Genomic DNA, 20637 nt, shown 5'->3' with positions numbered 1-20637 from the left:
CCGTAAATAGCGGCATGTCGCTAATAGCACACCATCACAAGCCATGCGGGCATGTAAATAGCGTCATGGTAAAGCCCCAAAAACCCCTTACCGGCATGACGCTAATACCGGCATCGCGAACCACTCGTTAAGAGAACTGAGCAGTGTTCCCACCTGCCACAAGTGGACACTGTCAGCACAGGTGGAGGCAATGGAGACTGTGGCAGCACAAAAGGAGCACACCACACCCCTTCAGACACCCCTTCCCACACCAAGATGGTTCCAATACTAGCAGCATTACATGGGCTGGAGGACATGATTGCAGTGCAGCAGCAACAACAACAGGCAGCACAGAGGAGATGCAGGAAGAAGAGGAGGAGGAGGGCAAGACGGGCGCAGCAAGCACCACCAGGGCACCTAGTAATACCACAGAGGCAGCCACCAATCCCCAGTATCCGAGCCAGTCCATTTAACCTAAACCCTGAGCATTGAAGTAGTCTACCGAAACCGAAAGTAATTCCACTCTATCAATGTCCAAATGGTATGTGACGCAAACAAGATAATCATACATTGTTGTGCCCGATTTCACGGATCAAACCATGATTCAATGGTCCTGCGGAACTCAACCATACCACGCTACGTGGAGCGATAAGCCGGACAACGTTCGTGGCTACTTGGTGAGTAGCAGGGCAATCACATGGCAGTGTGATTGGGGGGGGGGGGAGATACATACTCCAACTGGGTGTGATTGGGGGGGAGAGATACATACTCCATACTCCAACTGGGTGTAGACAGCCGTCCGTAGGACAAATGGACATACAGATGTACGCCAATGTCCATCAGGGAAGGCCACAATCTACTTGAGAAGAACCCACATGCAATTTTAAGCTGCACAACATTGAGAACAATCCAGGTTTCCAAATAATACACATCCATCCACATCCACATTTCACATCATGCCACACCACATAATACACAAATCAGCAACATGGTGTCAAGAGAGTTATACAGAATTAGCGCAGCACAACATCAATACTGCAATGTGCCCTTGAATGCATGCAAAGGGATCACCCCTAGCCATAGCATCGAACCACACACCTATAGCACTACTGAAGTGATGCTTCACAGCATGGCAACATCGATGTCAGAATGGCAGTACACTAGCAGTGTAGTACCAAATTTGCCTGGGCCCAGGGACACCTAAGACCCGGACTCACCCAGGACATGACAATTACTGTCGGAGGCATGAATCGGGTATGTCCACTTGCAGGGTCGAGCTCACCTTTGCACATTGCAGTCACACAGATCGTCTGCATGCATGCTGGTAATCTGGATTTCAATCAAAATGCAAAGTCGATTTGTGTGATATGTACAGGCCGCTCTTGAGGTGAACAGTAACAGGTCCCCATTCTTCCCCCCATACAGGTGATGCCGGCTATCCCCTGAAGAGGTGGCTCCTTAGCCCTGTACGTAACCCACAGAACAGGCACGAAGAGGACTACAATCGTGCACATACCCGTACCCGCGTCGTGATTGAGCAGACATTTGGCCTTTTGAAGACACGGTTCAGGTGCCTAAGCAGGTCGGGTGGGGCTCTCTTGTACGGCCATGAGAAGGTGGCCAAGATCACCATGGCATGTGTCATGCTGCTCAATATGTCTATCAGACGGAATGTGCCACTGCCCCCTGACGTTGAAATGCAACCACCTGATGAGGATGATGATAGTGATGAGGATGGAGGTGACGGGGATGCTGGCCATGCAAGAGGCGATGCCCAGGAGGGAAGCGATGTGCGACAGCATCTGATCAACCAAATATTCTGAGACACAATGTTGAACTCTGTAGGATGGATGTGGGTATTAGTGCACTGGTGTCTGTGGTGAAGCGCAAAATGGACCCTGTCATCAATAAAGTACACATACACAATGACTAAGCCCAAGCCTGTGTTTTGACTAGTCACCAGTGTATTCATGTATAATGAGATGATAAAGTGCATGTCCCCAACTATCCCACCACCCTTTCCCACACCCCTCCCCGCACAACACTCCCGAAACACCCTTTCCCCCTCCCCCCACAACACTACCGAAACACCCTTTCCCCCCTCCCCCCACAACACTCCCGAAACACCTTTTCCCCCCTGCCCCCACAACAACCCCATGTGTGCCTTGCACAATGTTGGTGTCCTGCTGCACACGTGCCAGCTAGACCCTGCTGTCCCTAATTGCCATTGCCACCACCACCATTTGGAGGTTGGGATGATGTGCGCCTAGTGGTGCGCATGGAGCGGCGGAGGGGGCTTATCTGCCTTGAACTCGCAGATGATGAGGAGGCTGTTTGTCCCTGTGGTGGTGTTGGGAATTGGCGGTCCATCGCGTCTGCTATACGCTTGAGGACCTGCCTCAGTTGGCCAATCTCAACGCACAGCCTGTTGGTACAGGCTTCCATCGCCTCCCTCGACTGTCTAGCAGTCTCCGTGATGTCCCCCCTGAGACGGGCAGCCTCTTCCACATGCTGTACAACCAGCACTGTAATGTCCTACTGGTGCTGCCCGATGGTGGCCAGGTCATGGGCACTGTGGCCAGCTCGTGGTGTGGCTGCTGCGCCTACATCTACGTCCCGGTCATCAGGTGAGGCCACCGGTGGGCTCCAGCACCCTCCCGTGTTTTCCTCGCCAGACTGGCCATGGACACAGGATCCTGGTGTTGGCCGCGGAGTTGCTTCTGGGCTTCCTGGGTGGGTGGGGGAGGTGCATTTGCATGCTGAACTCCATGGGGTCCTCCACATCTGACAGCGGCGCTGTGGCAGCTGCCTCACCAGTAGAACTTGTGGCAGCGGAGTGTGGCCCCTCCGTGAGTGTGACCTGCGGTGGGGGGTTCACGTCAGTGGGTGTGGCAATTGTTGCTGGTGTAGACTTCGGTATTGGCGCAGTGGCGATCTTGAGATGTTTGCCCCTCTGCAGGGCTCACTCCTCCCTGTGCCACTTGCTGTGGTGGGGGTGTCCCCTGTCTCCTGTGCCCTGGGTTTTTTCTTTGCAGGGGGGCCCTGAGTCGCAGTGGCAGGTTCTTCGCTGTCTGTATGTGAGCCTGTGGGAGACAAAGAGGGGGATGGCATTGGTGATGGTTCAACGTGCTTCATGCAGAATCAGTTCATCATGCTGTTCTGTGCATTGGAACTTTATTGGTGGGAATTCAGGTGATGGGGCTGTTGAGTGGGTCTTCCATGCATGGGTCTGTGTGGCACTTGTCTGTGGTGATGAGCGCATGTGTGTGTGTTGGGGTGTGACACTCACATGGGCAGGGTTGTGTGCATGTATGATTGTGGCCGCATCCAGGAGGTGAATGTGGCCTCACATTTGGGGGGTGCCTCAACATTCACAGTGCATTGTTTCATGTGTACACTTACCTCCATCTGATGTAGTGGCCACACCATGCTACATGCTCCCGACTCCCTCGATTGATTTGACGCCAATCATGCTGGCGCAGGTCTCCTCCCACTCCTTCAATTTAATTGGTGAATCCGCGCCACCTCCTGTGGCCATGGCCAGCTTGCGTTTCGCAGACAGTATGCTGCTGACCCGGAGGCGGAGATCGTCCCACCGCTTCCTGCACTCCCTGACGGTGCGGGTGGTGGTGCCCACTGCACTCACTTTCAGGGCGACCTCTGCCCAGATGGCCTTTTTCCAGATCAGGGTCTCCCGTCACATGTCGTTGGCAAATACCACTTCAGAGTTTGCTGCTACTGTCTCTGTCAGCATAATGAGTTCGTCGTTCGTAAACCTCTCTTTACGCTGGCGGTCAGTGTTTTTTTTATGGCCTTTGGCATGGTGAGGGGATCCTCATGGCTTTGGGATGGCACAGTTGTCGAAACAGGTCCAGCGGGCGGAGGATGGCAATGGATTGTGTTTTTAAAGATGGCCATGCTCTTTTCCGTTCCTGTGCGATGACGCTATTTCCGGTTCCGCTATTTAACGGTGACCGCTAATAGCGGTGACCGCTAATAAGGGTGTCTGCTATTTGCGTGCTTCTGGAGGTCGGAAGTGCTATCAGCGCTTTCGTCGGTGCCGCTAAGGGCTTTTTTGGGGTCTTCAACAACATGCCGGTAGGGTCATTACCGGCATGGCGCTATGCTCGTGTCCGCGTACTCGTAATGCTACGCAATTAGCGCCTCTTGACTAGGCGGACACGTTAATAGAGCCATGCTGGTAAATGCCGTTTTTTACTGCGTACCGTGTAATGAGGCCCAAATGATCAAATGTTGAGCTACAACAGTGTAATTCTATATATACTCAGCCCACTAGTCTGCCAGAAGCAAAGGCTTTTTTCTAAAGCCTGAAGCTCTTGCCTGTAAAAGCCTTGCCATTTCATTGTGTTGCGGACCTCCCTGCCAGGCACCCCTTTCATTCGAGATGCAAGCATCTCGAATGAAAGGGGTGCCTCACAGGGAGTCGGTGACACAATGAAAAGGTGAGGTTTTTTTTTATACAGCCTGAAGCTCTTGCGTGTATACGAGTGCTTCAAGCTTTACAAAAAAAAGCCTCACCTTTTCATTGTGTTGCAGCATAGACCCCCTGCCAGACACACCCCTTTCATTAGAGATGCAGGAATCATCACCCTTTCATCCCGGGTAAGAGGGTGATGACCCCCACATCTCTAGTGAAAGGGGTGCCTGCCAGTGGGACAGCAACGCAATTAAAAGACAAGGCAAAACTTACCCCAACCCTTTTGCTAGACCGAGCAGGCTCTCTTACAGTGGTGTGGCCTACCAGGCAGCATTCGGGTGAGGTAAGTATTGCCTCTTAATTGCGGTGCTGACCCCCTGCCAGGCCATGCCCCCCTAAGTGCCCTGGCTCGAGTTTAAAGGCCACTTAAGGCGCTTGTGTCATACGATTAGTTATTTCAGGCTAGCATGTTTTGCTCTGTGAAACACATGTTGGCTTGAAATAAATAAATACACCACTTTGGTTTTGACACTCGTCAAGGGGCTCGTGCTTCTCTGCCAACTACATCTGCATCTATTGGTAAACACAGTGTGAAATGTCTCCAGAGTATCGCTTAAAATGGCGCCTTCAAAATCATCTCTGCATACGACCTTGTAAATGTGCATGCTTTCATGCGTGTGAGGAATTTCCGTGTTTACAGTTTCATACTTGCCAACCCTACCGATTTAGGCGGTAGGATACCGCTTTTTAAGCAGTCCTACCGCCTACCGATTTTTTGACATCAAATACCGATTTTTTTTTGTAAAAAAAAAAAAAAAAATGTTTTACATTTTATTTTTTTGCCCACGCCAGCTCGGGGAGTCTTTCAAGGGCTCCCCCGAGCTGGCGTACCGGGAGAATGCCCGGCATGCAGGCTTTTAATGTCAAAGGCACCCAGGGCAGTGGGCTAAAAGCGCCCTTCCGCCGCGGGTGCCTTTGGCAAAAGGCGCCATTAGCCCCCCACCACGCCAACTCGGGGAGTCTTTCAAGGACTTCCCCGAGCTGGCGTAGCGGGAGAAGGCGCAGCATGCAGGCTTTTAATGTCAAAGGCACCCACGGCGGTGGGCTAAAAGCGCCCTTCCGCCGCGGGTGCCTTTGGCAAAAGGCGCCATTAGCCCCCCACCACGCCAACTCGGGGAGTCTTTCAAGGACTTCCCCGAGCTGGTGTAGCGGGAGAAGGCGCGGCATGCAGGCTGTTAATGTCAAAGGCACCCACAGCGGTGGGCTAAAAGCGCCCTTCCGCCGCGGGTGCCTTTGGCAAAAGGCGCCATTAGCCCCCCACCACGCCAACTCGAGGAGTCTTTCAAGGACTTCCCCCGAGCTGGCGTAGAGGGAGAAGGCGCAGCATGCAGGCTTTTAATGTCAAAGGCACCCACGGCGGTGGGCTAAAAGCGCCCCTCCACCGCGGGTGCCTTTTGGTCAAAGGCGCCATTAGCCCCCCACCACGCCAGCTCGGGGGAGTCTTTCAAGGACTTCCCCGAGCTGGCGTAGCGGGAGAAGGCGCAGCATGCAGGCCTTTGATGTAAAAGGCGTCCACGGCGGTGGGCTAAAGGCGCCCCTCCGCCGCGAGTGCCTTTCACAAAAGGCGCCATTAGCCCCCCCACCACGTCAACTCTGGTGAGTCTTTCAAGGGCTCCCCCGAGCTGGCGTGATGGCAGAAGGCGTGGCAGGCGCCTCATTGTCATTGAATGCACCAACGGCGGGCACATTCAATGACAATGGGCTGCTGACGCGCTCTATTCCTATCATTACCTCCTCGACTGACTATTTTTGAAACTTTAAGATTCCTACAGATTTTTGGTCACAGAATGTTGGCATGTATGCAGTTTGTTGTGTGACACTTAATTGTGAAATGTACAAAGCGATTTTATTCTGTCTTAAATCTCAGAAATAACAATTTTGTACAGTGTACAGATATGGATGGAAATGGTTCAGTGAGTAAAGTCCACGCTATTAGTAACTGCATTCATCCTGCAGTCTGTCACAGGTTTGAAATCCAGTAGAGCCAACTCAGCTTTCCTCTATACTCCATGTTGATATTACGATTGCGATTATACTGCGTAACAGCAAGATCTGTTATTTACAGTGCTGCAAAAAAGGAAACAAATATGTAAGGGAGCAGATCACTGTATGGGGAAAAAAGAAAAGGGATCATACTTGTTATATTGTTAGGTAAATATAGCATTTGATGTCACACTTTACAAATCAGCTTAATTTAATGCAAACAACTCTCTGTGCAAAACTCAAGATGTGGTCTACTGCCTTAAGTGGAGATTGTGAAACCAGTATATCTAGGTTCAAATCCTGTCTTCAACAGTTGATCAAATAGAGTGATCCTGGGTAAATCACTCAACCTCAAATTAGATCATTTGCACATTTTTCAGTTTGATTTGGGCTTAAACAATACCATAGAAATGCATCATTTTAAAGCCCTAGACCACCCAGAATCTGCCTACTTCAGAACTCATCAACAATATCAGCCGCATCTTCACACCCTAGTGCCGTTTGGACTTTTTTCTATGAGGTCATTTTATCTTAAATCTGCCACTGCTGGGATTTGAAATAAGGCTACAATTGTCATAAAACTAAACGCGCACTTTCTGGAAGACATTGCAGGTACAACCATTGATAAAAAGAGAGAACTCTTTACTCACAACAATTTCAATCTATATGTGGGTAAATTAATTAGGGATTCAATTAAGCCTTTGAAAGTACTGTAACATGTAAAACATAAACATCTGTATGACAATTTAATCAGACAAAATAAAAATAGACGCAACAGACTTGTTCGGCAACTATGGAATTCGAGATTGCCATTGGAGGAGAAAACGGAGGGGATGAGGAGGACGAAACAGATCTTTAAGAACTAGCTCATAGAACATAGAGCCTCCCTGTTACCGAAGGACAGCAAATCTATGTTGTTGGCGCTAAGAGACGTCTTGGCGAGACAATTTTGATTGCTGGTTAACAGTTTGGAAAGAACCCAAATCTCAGTGCAGTCTCCACCTATTCAGGAAGGAGTGTGGGCTGGCCACTTTGGAAAAGATATATTTGAATAAAAAGAGCAGTACGGATTGGTCCCTCTTTAAACACACTCCTTGGAATTTGACATTCCCAGTTCAGGACATAATGACACAAATCAAAAAATCTAGCTCATCGAGGGTCGAGGGCAGTGGGCCCAAATCGGTTGTCGAACACTCTCTTCAAGGGAAACCCTGATCTTTGGTCGAAGGCTCTGTCGATCCTTATTGAGAATATAATTAAGACTAAGACTATTCGGCATTACTCATATATTATCCCCATTTTCAAACAAGGGGACAGAAAGGATCCCCAGAACTATCGTCCAATTGCCATTTTGGACGCTGACTCAAAGATGTTTGCGGGCCTGGTTCTGCAGAAGTTGGAGGAGTGGTCGTCCAATAAAGACATTTTGTCAAGACAGCAATATGGTTTCCGAAGAGGTGTCGTGACGGAAGTGGGAGGATTGTTAGTCACTCTCTTGCAGGACAAAGCATGGCAGCAAGGGGCAACTCCTGTGTATATAGCGGCCATGGCGTTCGATCTCGTAGATAAATCCACACTGTGGACCAAGCTAGATGGAATGGGGATCCCTGCTGAAGTTTTGTCCATCCTTATACACCTTCATGAAACATCGTACATTTATGTCTGTTTAAATACTGAAGGTCAACTATCAAGCCCAGTAGCAATTTTTAATGGGTTGAGACAGGATTGTATTTTAGCATCTACCCTTTTTAACCATTATGTTTCTGACACAGGGCACTGCCTGGACAACGCCTCATATGCCCCCTATAGTAGAAGGTACAAGAATAGCGTGGTGCGCATATGTTGATGATTTTATATTGGTTGATCAAACACCCTGTGGACTTCAACATCTGATAATAACTTTCCTTGAATATCTGAACCTTAACGGTCTTAAAAACATTGGGAATTTTTTTTTATCATGAGACTGAGTAGTCTTAAAACACCTACTGGGTATACGTGGTTCATTAAACATGAAAAGTTGGCTCAGCGATGTACGATGAGATATCTGGGTTTCCCAATATTTAGTAAAAATCTAAAAATCCATTAGAGACAGTTTTTAATCGAGAGGGTTCGAGGCCTAATTGCAATGATGAGGGAAATGTTCACTGTCCCACTATTGCGGTTATATAACTTAAAAGTGGTCCCTAAAATTATCTATGGTTTGGAGCTATTCCCCAAATGGTTCAATAAGGAGACACAAAAACCAGAATCCCTAATCTGGAAGTGTATTATACACCGCTTACCGAAGTCAGTGTGCATCATTGCAATTGGGTACCAACTGGGTTTACAGTCTCTGATTTCATTAGTGGAATGGCGTCGAATGTCCTTATTTAGAAAGCTGTTATTAAATAGCAATCAGACTCCATACGGTGTATTAGGTTCTAACCTCAGAGAAGGCAACTCAAATTCTACTGTTCTTTTAACTCTACAGTCATCTTGTCAGTCTAAAATGGCCAATCTGGGATTAAATACAGATACACTTTTAAGTAATCCCCTACGAGTTAAGGAATTACTACAACTTGCAGATTGGGCAGAAACAATGCTGATGTTGGGGAAATCCAAATTATATTACCATCTAATCTCTCATTATAAGAAGTTTGCAACTCCTGAATTGTATTTGATCAGGTTTCTTGATAAGACTGTACGTAATGGGCACTTGAGATTTAGATTTAATGTGTTATTGACGGGAGAGATAGTTGAAATAAGAGGAGGACGGGGTAACTGCTGCTCAATATGTAGATTTTATGGAACCAATTTAGAGAAAGAGACCCTGAAACATTTGCTAGTTTATTGTGAGACCCTTAAACCTAAACAAATTAGTTATTTCCAGAGATTTGTAACTGACTTGGAAAGAGTAAATCTGGACGTTCTACGGTGGGACATGCTATTTGGTTCTGCTGTGGCCTTGAACATTGAAGTGGTTAATTTCCTAACCAACATTTGCGGTCTTATTTAGTGTCTGAGCCCGACTAAACGAGTGTTGTGACCTAAACTTTGACAGAAATGGGTAATTATGTTATGATCGCCTGTTGATGATTGCAACAAAATAACCTATAAGAATCTTAGTGTCTGAATAATCTTTTAATATATATTATGAATTGCTGTGAGCTGTGGTTTAAAAACATTGAAATGCATTGTAATGACTTTTTAGATATTGAGTCTTTCTTAATATGTATATGCACTTTAGAATATCTTAATTGAGATAGGATGTTCATTTGTGAAACTTCTGTAAGTGATTAATTTAGTGATTTCACAAATATGTTGTTTCCTAAGATTCTGAGTGTTGGACTCATTTTATTAATTATTATGCCTTGATCAGAGCGTAAGCAAAAGCGAAAAAATCAAATCAAAAATCGATTGCAACAGAAGGTAGTCTCTGCTCTACATGAGGGTTTTATTTTTATGTGTGTGAATTTAAGTGTTTCGATATTTAGATAAGATGTTAATTTGTGTGTGGACTCTTTCTGTGTCTATTATGATTCTCTAATGCTTTTTTTCGAATTGGCCTGTTTTAAAATAACGTTCTTTTTTTAAAAGGTTTATTTAAACCAAATGCAAATAAAAAATAGGCTACAATTGGTTAATAATAGGAGCACATATGCCTGCCCTGTGGGCCTACATATAACTATACCTGTCGTAACAGGCTTTACCTGGCATAGGATGGCAGCATTTGGGTGATTAAGGATGCACTTTGGCATAGGATGCTGTCCCTTGAATAACGTGACCATACCTGGCATATTAAGCTAACATGGCCTAAAATGGCATCGCGTGAGGATTGGAAGTTTCCGTATGGAAGCATCTGAACATGTATGGGAATATGAAGGCAGTACCCCATATCAGTGATAGTTCTGCTTAGTTTTCCCTTGGTGTATCATGACTGCATTCATGCCAAATTGAGGCAGCATGCAACTTTATATACAGTTGAAAACAAGAAGAGTTTTGTTTACTGTTAGGAAAGATTTGATATTGTATGTAATTTTCCCTCCATGTGGGAACCCTCAAACTTTTTGCTGCTGTTTTACACCCTGATCTACACTTTGCCAGAGAAGCGCAGCCTTCTGCCGCACTCCTCTGGGCTTTCGCTCAATTCTTATGGGGAAACTGACATGCCCTTAAGACAGTCAGTACTGGGAGACTTCGTTTCCCTTAGTCCTTTCCTCATGTTGCAGCTTTTGTGCAACATGAAACAAAAGTGCACTGTAACTTACTTTACCGCGCTCTTGGGTCTCTAGTCATTCCAAAGGCCCTAGAACCTCTCGCTGGATTTATTATGAACTGTGCAAGTGTGTCACGGACAGGACTGGTGGCAGCTATCGTTTCTCTTGTGTTTTTAACCCTTGTTTTCGCCATGTTATCCGCGCTTACCGCAGTTGGCACAAATGAGTGGCCTGGCTCCAAAATGGCCATGCCACGAGGTTCTTTGTCCTGTCCTCTGACCGTTTTGCCCCTTCACCTTCCCCAGGTCGAGCCGACCCGGGTCCGTCCTTATTTGGTCATGCACTTTCCCACAAAACCCAACGCTTTCGCAGGCTTCTGCATGCCTTGTGTGTGCCTCCTGGATGTGGGCTGGGATGTCTGTTCCCAATACACATCCTGGGTGCCAGAGAGTCTGGAGTGGACTGAATGCCTGGTGTTAGGCAGAAACCTGTGCAGTTCCCTTAGGGACCACTGCAAAAGATTTAGGACTACAGGTGGTTGGCAGTAAACCCAATTGGTAGCAGTCTGTACCACCCAGATTTACCTGGTAGCTGTGGCTGAGCAGTCAGACTTCTCTCAAGAAGAGTTAGGCAGTATACAGAGTATTCACAATAGGTCAAAAGAACACAGTAGAACAAGCAAACACTGACCAGAGCTTGGTGTAAAAGAGATATAATTATTTATTTAAAAGCACATTTAATAAATACACTGGCACTAAGTTTTTAAGCAGTTCAGAAACACGGTCACTAAAAGATATACACTCCCTTCAACGATTAATAGACAACTCTTAGTTAAAGCAACACTTATTTTCAGACAGCGGTGAACGCTTAACACAGATGACCCTCTATTCAATCAGTAGAAAAGGGAGAGAAAGGCAGAGCAAAGATAGAAACAGATCCCAACACTTTTAGAAGAACAGTATAGGAGACAAAGGCAGGTTAAAACCGTAGAGTCAAAGTTCAAAAGGCCGGACCCACTTTAAGAGGCTCCAGTCGAAATGTGTCCAAGGTCACACGGTTGAAAGTGCACAAAGAAGTCTCGCAAAAGGTTTGTAAAAGAGTTGGACCAAAGAAAGGGACCAGTTAGATGGTCAAGGTGGCCAGCCCAGTCCAGAAGGTTAAGGGATTATTATTACCTTGTAGCAATCTTTAGAAAGGGAGGCCTGGTGGACACGGTACCTTAAAATGGTGAGAACGCTCCAGCGGGGGCAGTTGTTCCTGGCAGCGGGTGCAAGTCGGTGCTACGTCCGGGGGAAGAGAGAATCTCGTCGTGGAGGAAAACAGGAGTCTGTTGCACTGCCAGGGAAGAAACCAGCCGCTGAGTTCTCAATTAAAAGGAACGGTCCTTTTATTCGCGGTACAAGGGTACGTGGCTATCCAGCTGCCGGGGTGCTTGGCACGGGCAATTCGACCACTGGACGTCCTGGGATGCGAAGAAGAAATCAAACTGGTTGTGCCCACCAGTCAAGGGAAGATGACTCTCCAGCAGGGAGATCTCCTCTGTCGTTGGGAAGTGGTGAGTCGATTCAGCAGGGCTCCACCGGTGGTGTCGTCGTAGCAGGTCGGCTCAGCTTCTCCCTCTTTGGATTTTCAGGTCCTGTGGCGACTACTGAAGTTCCAGTCCCCGAAGCCCTGCTTTTATGCAAGAAACCCCCATTCATTCAGCCTAGCTGTCAATCAAACATGCTAAGTGGTGAGCGGGGTGGCTCACCACTTGGGCCAATCACACAAGAGTGCGACCGGAGTTGGCAAGGCAACCTGGTTCAAGGTGCCTAAACACCCCCTGTGGTACCCTGACAGAGTGGCACCACTTTGGAGGGCTTCTGTGCAGAAGCCCACCAAAAGTGGAACAAAGGGCTCGACCTTTGGTTTGGAGTTACAGAGGCGAACACAAACGCCATTTTAAAACCGAGTTTTGGCAGAAAATACCAACCGGCGAATTAATATTAAATAAATAAACCGGCGGTATGTTAGAGGCTATGTTAAAAAGTATTAGCCTCGAACAATGGGAAAATCCCATAGAGATATATTTGCGGTTGAATATAAAAAGTAGTATCCACTGCCACCAGCCAAAACTCGACGAGGGGGGACGGGACAGTGCCCCCTCGATCAACAGACCCAGGGGCAATCAAATTGCCCCTACCAGTACGCCCACAATATGATGGTTTGTACTGGTTCTGTTAGTAATTTGGGACTAGTAAAGCCAATGGTGACTTTACATGCCCTGGGAGACAGCAGTCAGTCCCAGGGTATGGAGTGTATGGTGGGGGGTCACTATGACACCCCTGTGTTACTGCACGGAGGGTGCTGTGTAACACACATAGTAAAAACACCTCTGACCCTATGGAGTAAAAGACCCCATAGCCCATAAAACACATTAACATTCAAAGGAACACCACAAATCATGCCCAAGAGTGGGAGAAAAAGAGTCTCACTCTTGGCAGGAGAAAAAAACAAACTCCAGCAATCCAGCAAAGCTGCTGGGGGACTCACTAGGTTAGGAAATTCAGCCTAAACAGAGAATTCTCCCTAACAAGCTTAAATCTGGGTACTAGCAAAGTTAGAATTGGATTTTTCTTAGGGGGGAGAGGCTGTTTGTCTAGTGAATCTGTGTATAAGGTATTGTGGGGCTGCATGGTTAAGGCATTTATGTGTCAAGGATGCAGTTTTGAGGAGGATTTTATCTTTTGTGGAGAGCCAATTGGTGGATCTCCTATGGTCTGATATATGGGCGTTTTTGGGGAAATTTAGGGCGGCTCTCAGGGCATTATTTTGAAGGGTCTGAATTTTGAAAGTAATGTATTTGTTACTGCCTATGTATAGGGCGTTACAGTAGTCTAATTTAGACAGGATTAGTGCTCTCGCTAGGGTGACACAGTTGTTGGGTGAAAGGAAGGGCTTACTGCTCTAATTAATTTGCAGGTGTAGGAAGTGGCATTTACTTGTTTACCAAAGGTAAGCGTGGAGTCTATGTAGAAGCCGAAGGTTTTGACTACCTTGGCCACAGTAGTGATGTTGTTGTCAATTATGAAGGAGGCATAATTGGGACCCTAGTTTTTTAATGTTGGACGATGTGCCTAGAATGAGGAGTTCGGTTTTGTCATCATTCAGGCATAGACCATGGGAGGCCATCCATGCCTGGATGATGAGGTAGACTCTGTTCACAAAGGCCAAATCCTTGTCATAATCTCCCGTCAACGGGATGAGGATCTGTGTATCATCTGCATAATTAGTGTAGGTGATACCTAGACCATCTAGATCATCGAAAAGGGGCTTTGTGAAAATATTGTACAGAGGAGGAGATACACATGAGCCTTGGGGTACGCCACAGGTTATAGGTGCGGGGTCTGCGGCTGCTAGAGGAGAGAAAACTCGCATTGTCCTGTTATCTAGGAATGACTATATCCATGCGACTGCCTATTGAGAGAAGCAGGCTGCCATGACCAAATGGTTGCAGAGTATTGAGTGGTCTACCAGATCGAATGCGGCAGAGAGGTCAAGGAGTAGTAGGAGTGACGTCTTACCTTTGTCTCTTAGTGTGTCTATTTGTGCCTTAAGGTCTAGGAGTGCAGTCTCAGTACCATGCTGTGGTCTGAAGCCAGACTGGCAAACTCCTAGGAGGTGGTTTAGTTCCAGATGGTGCTGAATTTGTAGGTATGCTACTTTATCTAGGATTTTAAGTAGGAATGGCACAGTGGTTATGGGGCAGTAATTAGTTGGGATGGAGGGGTCCAAGTTTTGCTTTTTAAGGAGAGGGAGGACCCAGGAGTGTTTCAGGTTGCTAGGTATGGTGCCTGATGTGAATGAAGCATTTATAAATTTGGTAATGAAGGGTGAGAGTTCACGGGCTGTGTCTTTTATAATTTGGGCTGGACATGGGTCGCCCCGGCAGTTGGAAGGTTTGAGGGTGAGGATAACTTTCTCGACTTCTTTGGTGGAGACTTTGGGAAAGTGGAAGTGAGGGGTGTCTGGTGTGGGTGGAGTTAAAGTGGATTGAGGAATTGGTAATGTGTTCGTGGCAGTCTTAGAGGTGGTGCCCTTGCTATCAGTTTTTGGAGCAGTTATGGTAGCTTTTTTGTTATTAATCTTCGCCTGGAGCATTGTTATCTTGTTGGCAAGGGCATTTTGTATGCTTGTGCACCAGTTCTTATCCTTAAGCATGAGTCAGGAACTTGGATAGGGGATTCTACTTCCTTCAGGATGGCGAACAATTCTTTGGTGTTGGATTTGGCTTGAGAAATTCGGGAGTTGTAGGAAGTTTGTTTAGCTAAGATAATTTCTTTTTTGTAAAGGGTAGCTAATTTATTCAAGTTATTTTTATTGATGTCTGAAGGGTTTGATCTCCAGATTTTTTCACTTAGATGTTTCTTTTGTCTGATATCTTTCAGAAGAGGCATGAACCAGGTATTTAGGTGTTGGCGGGGTTTGCTCTTTCTAATCTTCAGTGGTGCAATAGCGTCCAGAGAGGCGAGCATCACTTCGTTGTACATTTCTACCATGGTGGCTGGGTCAGACTTATCTGAGATAGAGTTTAAGGTAGGGAGGATGAGAGGGATAAGATTTTCAGGAGTAATATTTTTTTTTATTTCTGGTAGGAGCAGTAGGAGCTAAGATACTATTGTTCATAAGTGGTGTGACTTCTAGGGTGAAGGATACCAGGTGGTGGTCGGACCAGGGCTGAGGCATTATGGAGGTGATAGTGGTTGGGCAATATCCTTTGATATGTGTGGGTTCTGCAATCTTTTGGGTAAATCCTAGTTCCTCAAGGGAGTTATTAATCTGTAGGGCATTACAGTCTCGTGAGTCATTAAATCCAAGGTTGAAGTCACCAATGATGAGGCACTGAGTGGAGTTTTTTTAAATTGTCAGATAGTAAGTTCAGAAGGTCTTCCTCAAAGGAATCTAGGGGGCCTGGTGGTCGGTATATCAGGTGAATGGTGATAGTTTGATTGTTGGCAATGGTGAGTTTGGCCGTGAGGGATTCACAAGAGTTAGTACTGTAGGGTGTGGAAAGTCTTAGCATTAAATTATTTGTAACAATTATAGCAAGGCCTCCACCTCTGGAAGTGGTGCGATCCAGACATATAAGAGTATAGTTGTCTGGAATGGCTAGCATGATAGCTGGTCCTGCTGCGGGGTGGAGCCAGGATTCGGTGATGGCCAGGAGATCTATGTATTCGTTTTGGATTATGTCCGCTATTTCAGTGGCATGGGCTACCATAAAGCGGGCGTTTATTAGGGCGCCTTTTATGCCAAATAGGGTAGGTAGAGCAGAACGCGACTGAAGTTTGTGTTGGCACTTCGGGGGTGAGGTGGAATCTCTAAGGAGTCGACAGTTGAGTTGTAGTGGGTGTTAGCCATAGTTATCTGTGTATGGTGGAATATTGGTAGTATGCAAGGTGTGCCTAGGGTGGTTGGTAGCGGGCTGGGCATTAGTTAGAGGATCATAAATTCTTGGGAGTCTAGCGCGATGTTTGAGATTTCGATGTTGGAGACTGCAGGGTTTAGTGGCCATGTCGGCAGGCTCAGGAGGTACACTTCCATGAGGTAACTGGCTCTGTGGCTGGGACATGTTCAAGTTGTGAAGGGTGATCAAATTGAGGATAATTCTAAGTAGAACAGTGTAGATTAGTGGCAAATACATAGTATGCTCGTTTAAGTGGCTAGAAAGCTGGCAACTTAAATGCAGCTTTGCTAATACAGGCAAGAATAGGTAGGCAATGGCTGGTAGCTAATGGAGATATGCAGGCAACCTAAATGCAGCTTTGCTAATACAGGCAAGAATGGGTAGCTTTGCTAATACAGGCAAGAATAGGTAGGCAATGGCTGGTAGCTAAAGGATATATGCTGGCAACCTAAATGAAACTTTGCTAATACAGGCAAAAATAGGTAACTTTGCTAATACAGGCAAGAATAGGTAGGCAATGGCTGGTAGCTAATGGATATATGCAGGCAATCTAAATGCAGCTTTGCTAATACAGGCAAGAATAGGTAGGCAATGGCTGGTAACTAATGGGAATATACCGGCAACCTAAATGCAGTTTTGCTAATGCAGGCAAGAATAGGTAAGCAATGGCTGGTAGCTAATGGAGATATGCAGGCAACCTAAATGCAGCTTTGCTAATACACACAAGAATAGGTAGGCAATGGCTGGTAACTAATGGAAATATACAGGCAACCTAAATGCAGTTTTGCTAATGCAGGCAAGAATAGGTAAGCAGTGGGGATACACAGGAAAGCTAGGTGCTACTTAGCTGTCTGTGTGTAAAAGTAGATTGGTACATGTAATCTGTTAGGCGGTCTGTGTTAGGGAGAATTCTCTGTTAAGGCTAATTTCCCAAACCTAGTGAGTCCCCCAGAAGCTTTGCTGGATTTTTGGGGTTTATTTTTTTCTCCTGCTAAGAGTGAGACTCTTTTTCTCCCACTCTTAGGCATGATTTGAGTATGTTCTTTGACTGTAAATGTGTTTTATGGGCTATGGGGTCTTTTACTCCATAGGGCTTCACGTGTTTTTGGCATGTGTGTTACACAGCACCCTCAGTGCAGTAACACAGGGGTGTCATAGTGACCCCCAAACATAGACTCCATACCCTGGGACCGACTACTGTCTCCCAGGGCATGTAAAGTCACCATTGGCTTTACTAGTCTCAAATTGTGAACAGAACCAGTACAAACCATCATATTGTGGAAATACTGGTAGGGGTAATTCGATTGCCCCTGGGTCTGTTTTCCAAGGGGGCACTGTCCAGTCCCCCCTTGTCGAGTTTCTGGCTGGTGGCAGTGGATACCATGCAAAATATTCCACCGGAATATTTCCTATGGGATTTTCCCATTGATTTAAAATGCACCACTTTTTGGTGCAATGTTAAAGATATCGCTGGGTTATTTATTTAATATTTATTCCCCGGTTGGGTCTTGTTGTCAGGACTCGGTTTTAAAATGGCGTTTGTGTTTGCCTCTGAAACTCTAACCCAAGTCGAGCCCTTTGTTCCACTTTTTGGCGGGCTTCTCCACAGAAGCCCTCCAAATGGTGCCACTCTGTCTGGGGTCTACAGGATGTGTGGGAGGGGGATTAGGCACCCTGGACTGAGTTGCCTTGGCAACTCAAGTCGGACTCTTGCGTGATTGGCCCAGTGGTGAGCCGCCCGGCTCACCACTTAGCATGTTTGAGTGACAGCTAGGCTGATAAATGGGGGTTTTTCTGCATAAAAGCAGGGCTTTGGGGACTGGAACTTCAGAAGTCGCCACAGGACCTAAAGAATCCGAAGAGGGGAGAAGCTGAGCCATCTACAACAACGACACCACCGGTGGAGCCCTGCTGTACGAACTCACCATTTCCCCGACGACAGAGGAGATCTTCTTCGAGGAGAGTTGTCTTCCCTTTGAGCTGGTGGGACCAACCAGTTCGGCTTTTTCGCCTTCCTGGACGTCTCGTGGTCGAATCGCCCGTGCCAAGCACCCCGACGGCCGGATAGGCACGCTTCACCACTACCGCGAATAAAAGGGTCGTACCTTTTAATCGGGAACTCCGCGGCTGGTTTCTTCCCTGGCAGTCCAAGGACCTCCAGCTTCCTTCCTCGTCGAGATCATCTCTTCCTCTGGTTGAAGCCACGACTTGCACCCGCTGCCAGGAACAACTGCCACCGCTGGAGCTTTCTCACCATTTCAGGTACTGTGTCCCGCCTGGTCTCCCTTGCAACAGATTGTCCAAGGTGTCCCGTAAATACTTGACTTTCTAACTGGGTTGACCTCAGACCTGCTAACATTGTCTTTCTGAACTGATCCAACCTCTTTTTGACTTTCCTACAAAGACTTTGAGTGCATTTCCACTGTGTGATCTTGGGCACATTCCGCCTTGCTCTCTCCAAGAGTGGGCCTGGCCTATGAACATTTTGCTCTACAGTGGACCCTGCCTTGCTTGACTTGCTGTGGTTTCTTAAAAGTGTTGGTACTGTCTTATTTTCCTATTCTGCTTTTTCTCTCCCCTTTTAAACAAATTATTGGAGTGCCATCTACGGTTACACACTCACCTCTGTTTTGCTAAATAAGTAGTGTCTTAACCTAGACTTGTCGAATAATTAACTAGGGAGGTGTATATACTTAGAGTGACTGTGTTTGAACTTGCTTGATATATTAGTGCCAGTGTATTTTCATAAGTGTGTTTTTAAATAAATAATGATATACTTTTATACCAAAGCTCTGGTCAGTGTTTGCTTGTTCTACTGTAATTTTAGCCCTATTGTGTATACTCTATAAACTGCCTAACTCTTCTTACGTGAAGTGTGACTGCTCAGCCACAGCTACCAGGTAAATCTGGGTGGTGCAGACTGCTACCAATTGGGTTTACTGCTTACTCCTGTGGTCTTAAACTTTTTGCAGTCGTCCCTAAGGGAACTGCACAGGTTTCTGCCTAACACTGGTGTAGAGCGGTGGGATTTATTTTGAGTATACATTTTAGTGTGCTTTTAGATACCTTAGTGCAACTAACCATAAAGCTTTGCACTAAAAAGTTTATTTTCTAACCTGTCAACGATGGAAAGTTATAGTCAAGAGTCCCTTGCTACATAAACTGCTGACTGTTTAAGCGTTCTCTGTAATCATAAGAATCTCCTGACTAAAGGCAAGAAAATGGTGCTAATAGAAAGATTGTTAGCAAACCAAAGTCTGGGTGATGGTTCAGAAGAACCTATTCTCCCAGAAAATGTAGATAAAAGTGATGATATTGATCTTGATCAAAGTGTTGATAATCTTGAGGCAGAGTCAGAATAGGAGGGTGAGGCTGTTGTAATTGTCCCCCCTGGGCCTCTGTCTGCTCTACCAGCTGTACCTCGTGGACCTTTGCCAGGTCCCACATTTAGTCCTCAATGTATGGAACTAGAGAAAATGAAACTTGAATTGGAGTTTAAAAGACGTAATGCTCAAACAGAACAACGGCACCAAGAACTAAGGCTCAGAGAAATGGAGCTCAAGCATGAGCTAGAGATGAAGAAATTGTCTGTTGAAAATGCTTCTCTCTCCAGATCCTCTAGGAGTACCAGTCCCAAAAGACCCCGGATGCCTAAAGAGATTGTGGGTATGTATAAGCCTAAGTTGGATGTGTTAGATTGGTTGGCTATGTTTGAGTTTAATCATGGGCTCCAGGACATCTCAGGGAATGAGTTACTTCCTTGGTTGTTCTCTAGGCTCCCCACTGTTGCATCTGATGTGGTAATGGAGTTGGGGAAGGTGGATAAGAAGGATTATGAATGTGTGAAGCTAGCTTTAATAGCTAGATTTGGGAAGACCCCTTCCCAGTACCTTTAGAGGTTTAGGACCCTCAAAAAGCATGATGGTACCCCTTGGGCTACCTGGGTGAGTGAAAGTTTGAAGAACTTAGAGGGATGGATTAAGGGTTACAGGGTGAACACTTATGAGGGAATGAAGAATCTTGTGATGTTGGAGTCAATGTATGATGCCTGCTCTCCTGACCTCAGACAGCACTTGGCTGATTCAAAGGAATTAGATTCCAGGAAGCTAGCTAAGGCTGCTGACTTGTGGGTTGCCAACAGGGCTACTCACAAGGACTCTGGGGCAACTCAGAAAAAGGATGAGGGGAAACAGCCTAAAAAGGGCTCCAAAGAGAATTCTAATAATTCCAATGCCAATCAGGGCCCAAACAAAACAATAAGGGTAAGCCACAAGGGAAACCAAATCAGGCTAGTGTACCTTCTGGTGCCAAACCAGAAGGAGGTCAGGACAAGCCACCATTCCAAAAAGCATTTGGTAAATGCTATGTGTGTAGCTCTACTGATCATGTGAAAGGGGATCCCAGATGTAAGGGTAAACCTTCAGGGGTCCACACTGTCTCCTTAGCCTTCGCTCCAGAGGAGGAAGTACAAATTGCCAGTGGAAACGTTCTACTACTGGCTGATGATTCCAATAGGAGTCTCAACCAGTGTTTCT

The 20637-nt window shown here is 46.4% G+C and overlaps 1 protein-coding gene across 1 annotated transcript in view; it reads right to left on the bottom strand.

The window, feature by feature from the left end:
- Positions 1-6301: 6301 nt before the first annotated feature.
- Positions 6302-20637, bottom strand: part of LOC138448779 (cholinesterase-like) — a 457734-nt gene continuing 443398 nt past the window's right edge. The window contains exon 4 of the mRNA XM_069604720.1: positions 6302-6544. Within this exon, the coding sequence (XP_069460821.1) occupies positions 6537-6544 (8 nt within the window). The 3' untranslated portion in view covers positions 6302-6536. The remainder of the gene's footprint in view (positions 6545-20637) is intronic.

The sequence above is a fragment of the Ambystoma mexicanum genome, chromosome 1p (genome assembly GCF_040938575.1).
Source record: "Ambystoma mexicanum isolate Mex_15411 chromosome 1p, UKY_AmexF1_1, whole genome shotgun sequence".
Lineage (NCBI taxonomy): Eukaryota > Metazoa > Chordata > Amphibia > Caudata > Ambystomatidae > Ambystoma > Ambystoma mexicanum.
Note: the sequence above shows the minus strand (reverse complement) of the source record. Positions and strands in the feature narration are given on the sequence as shown.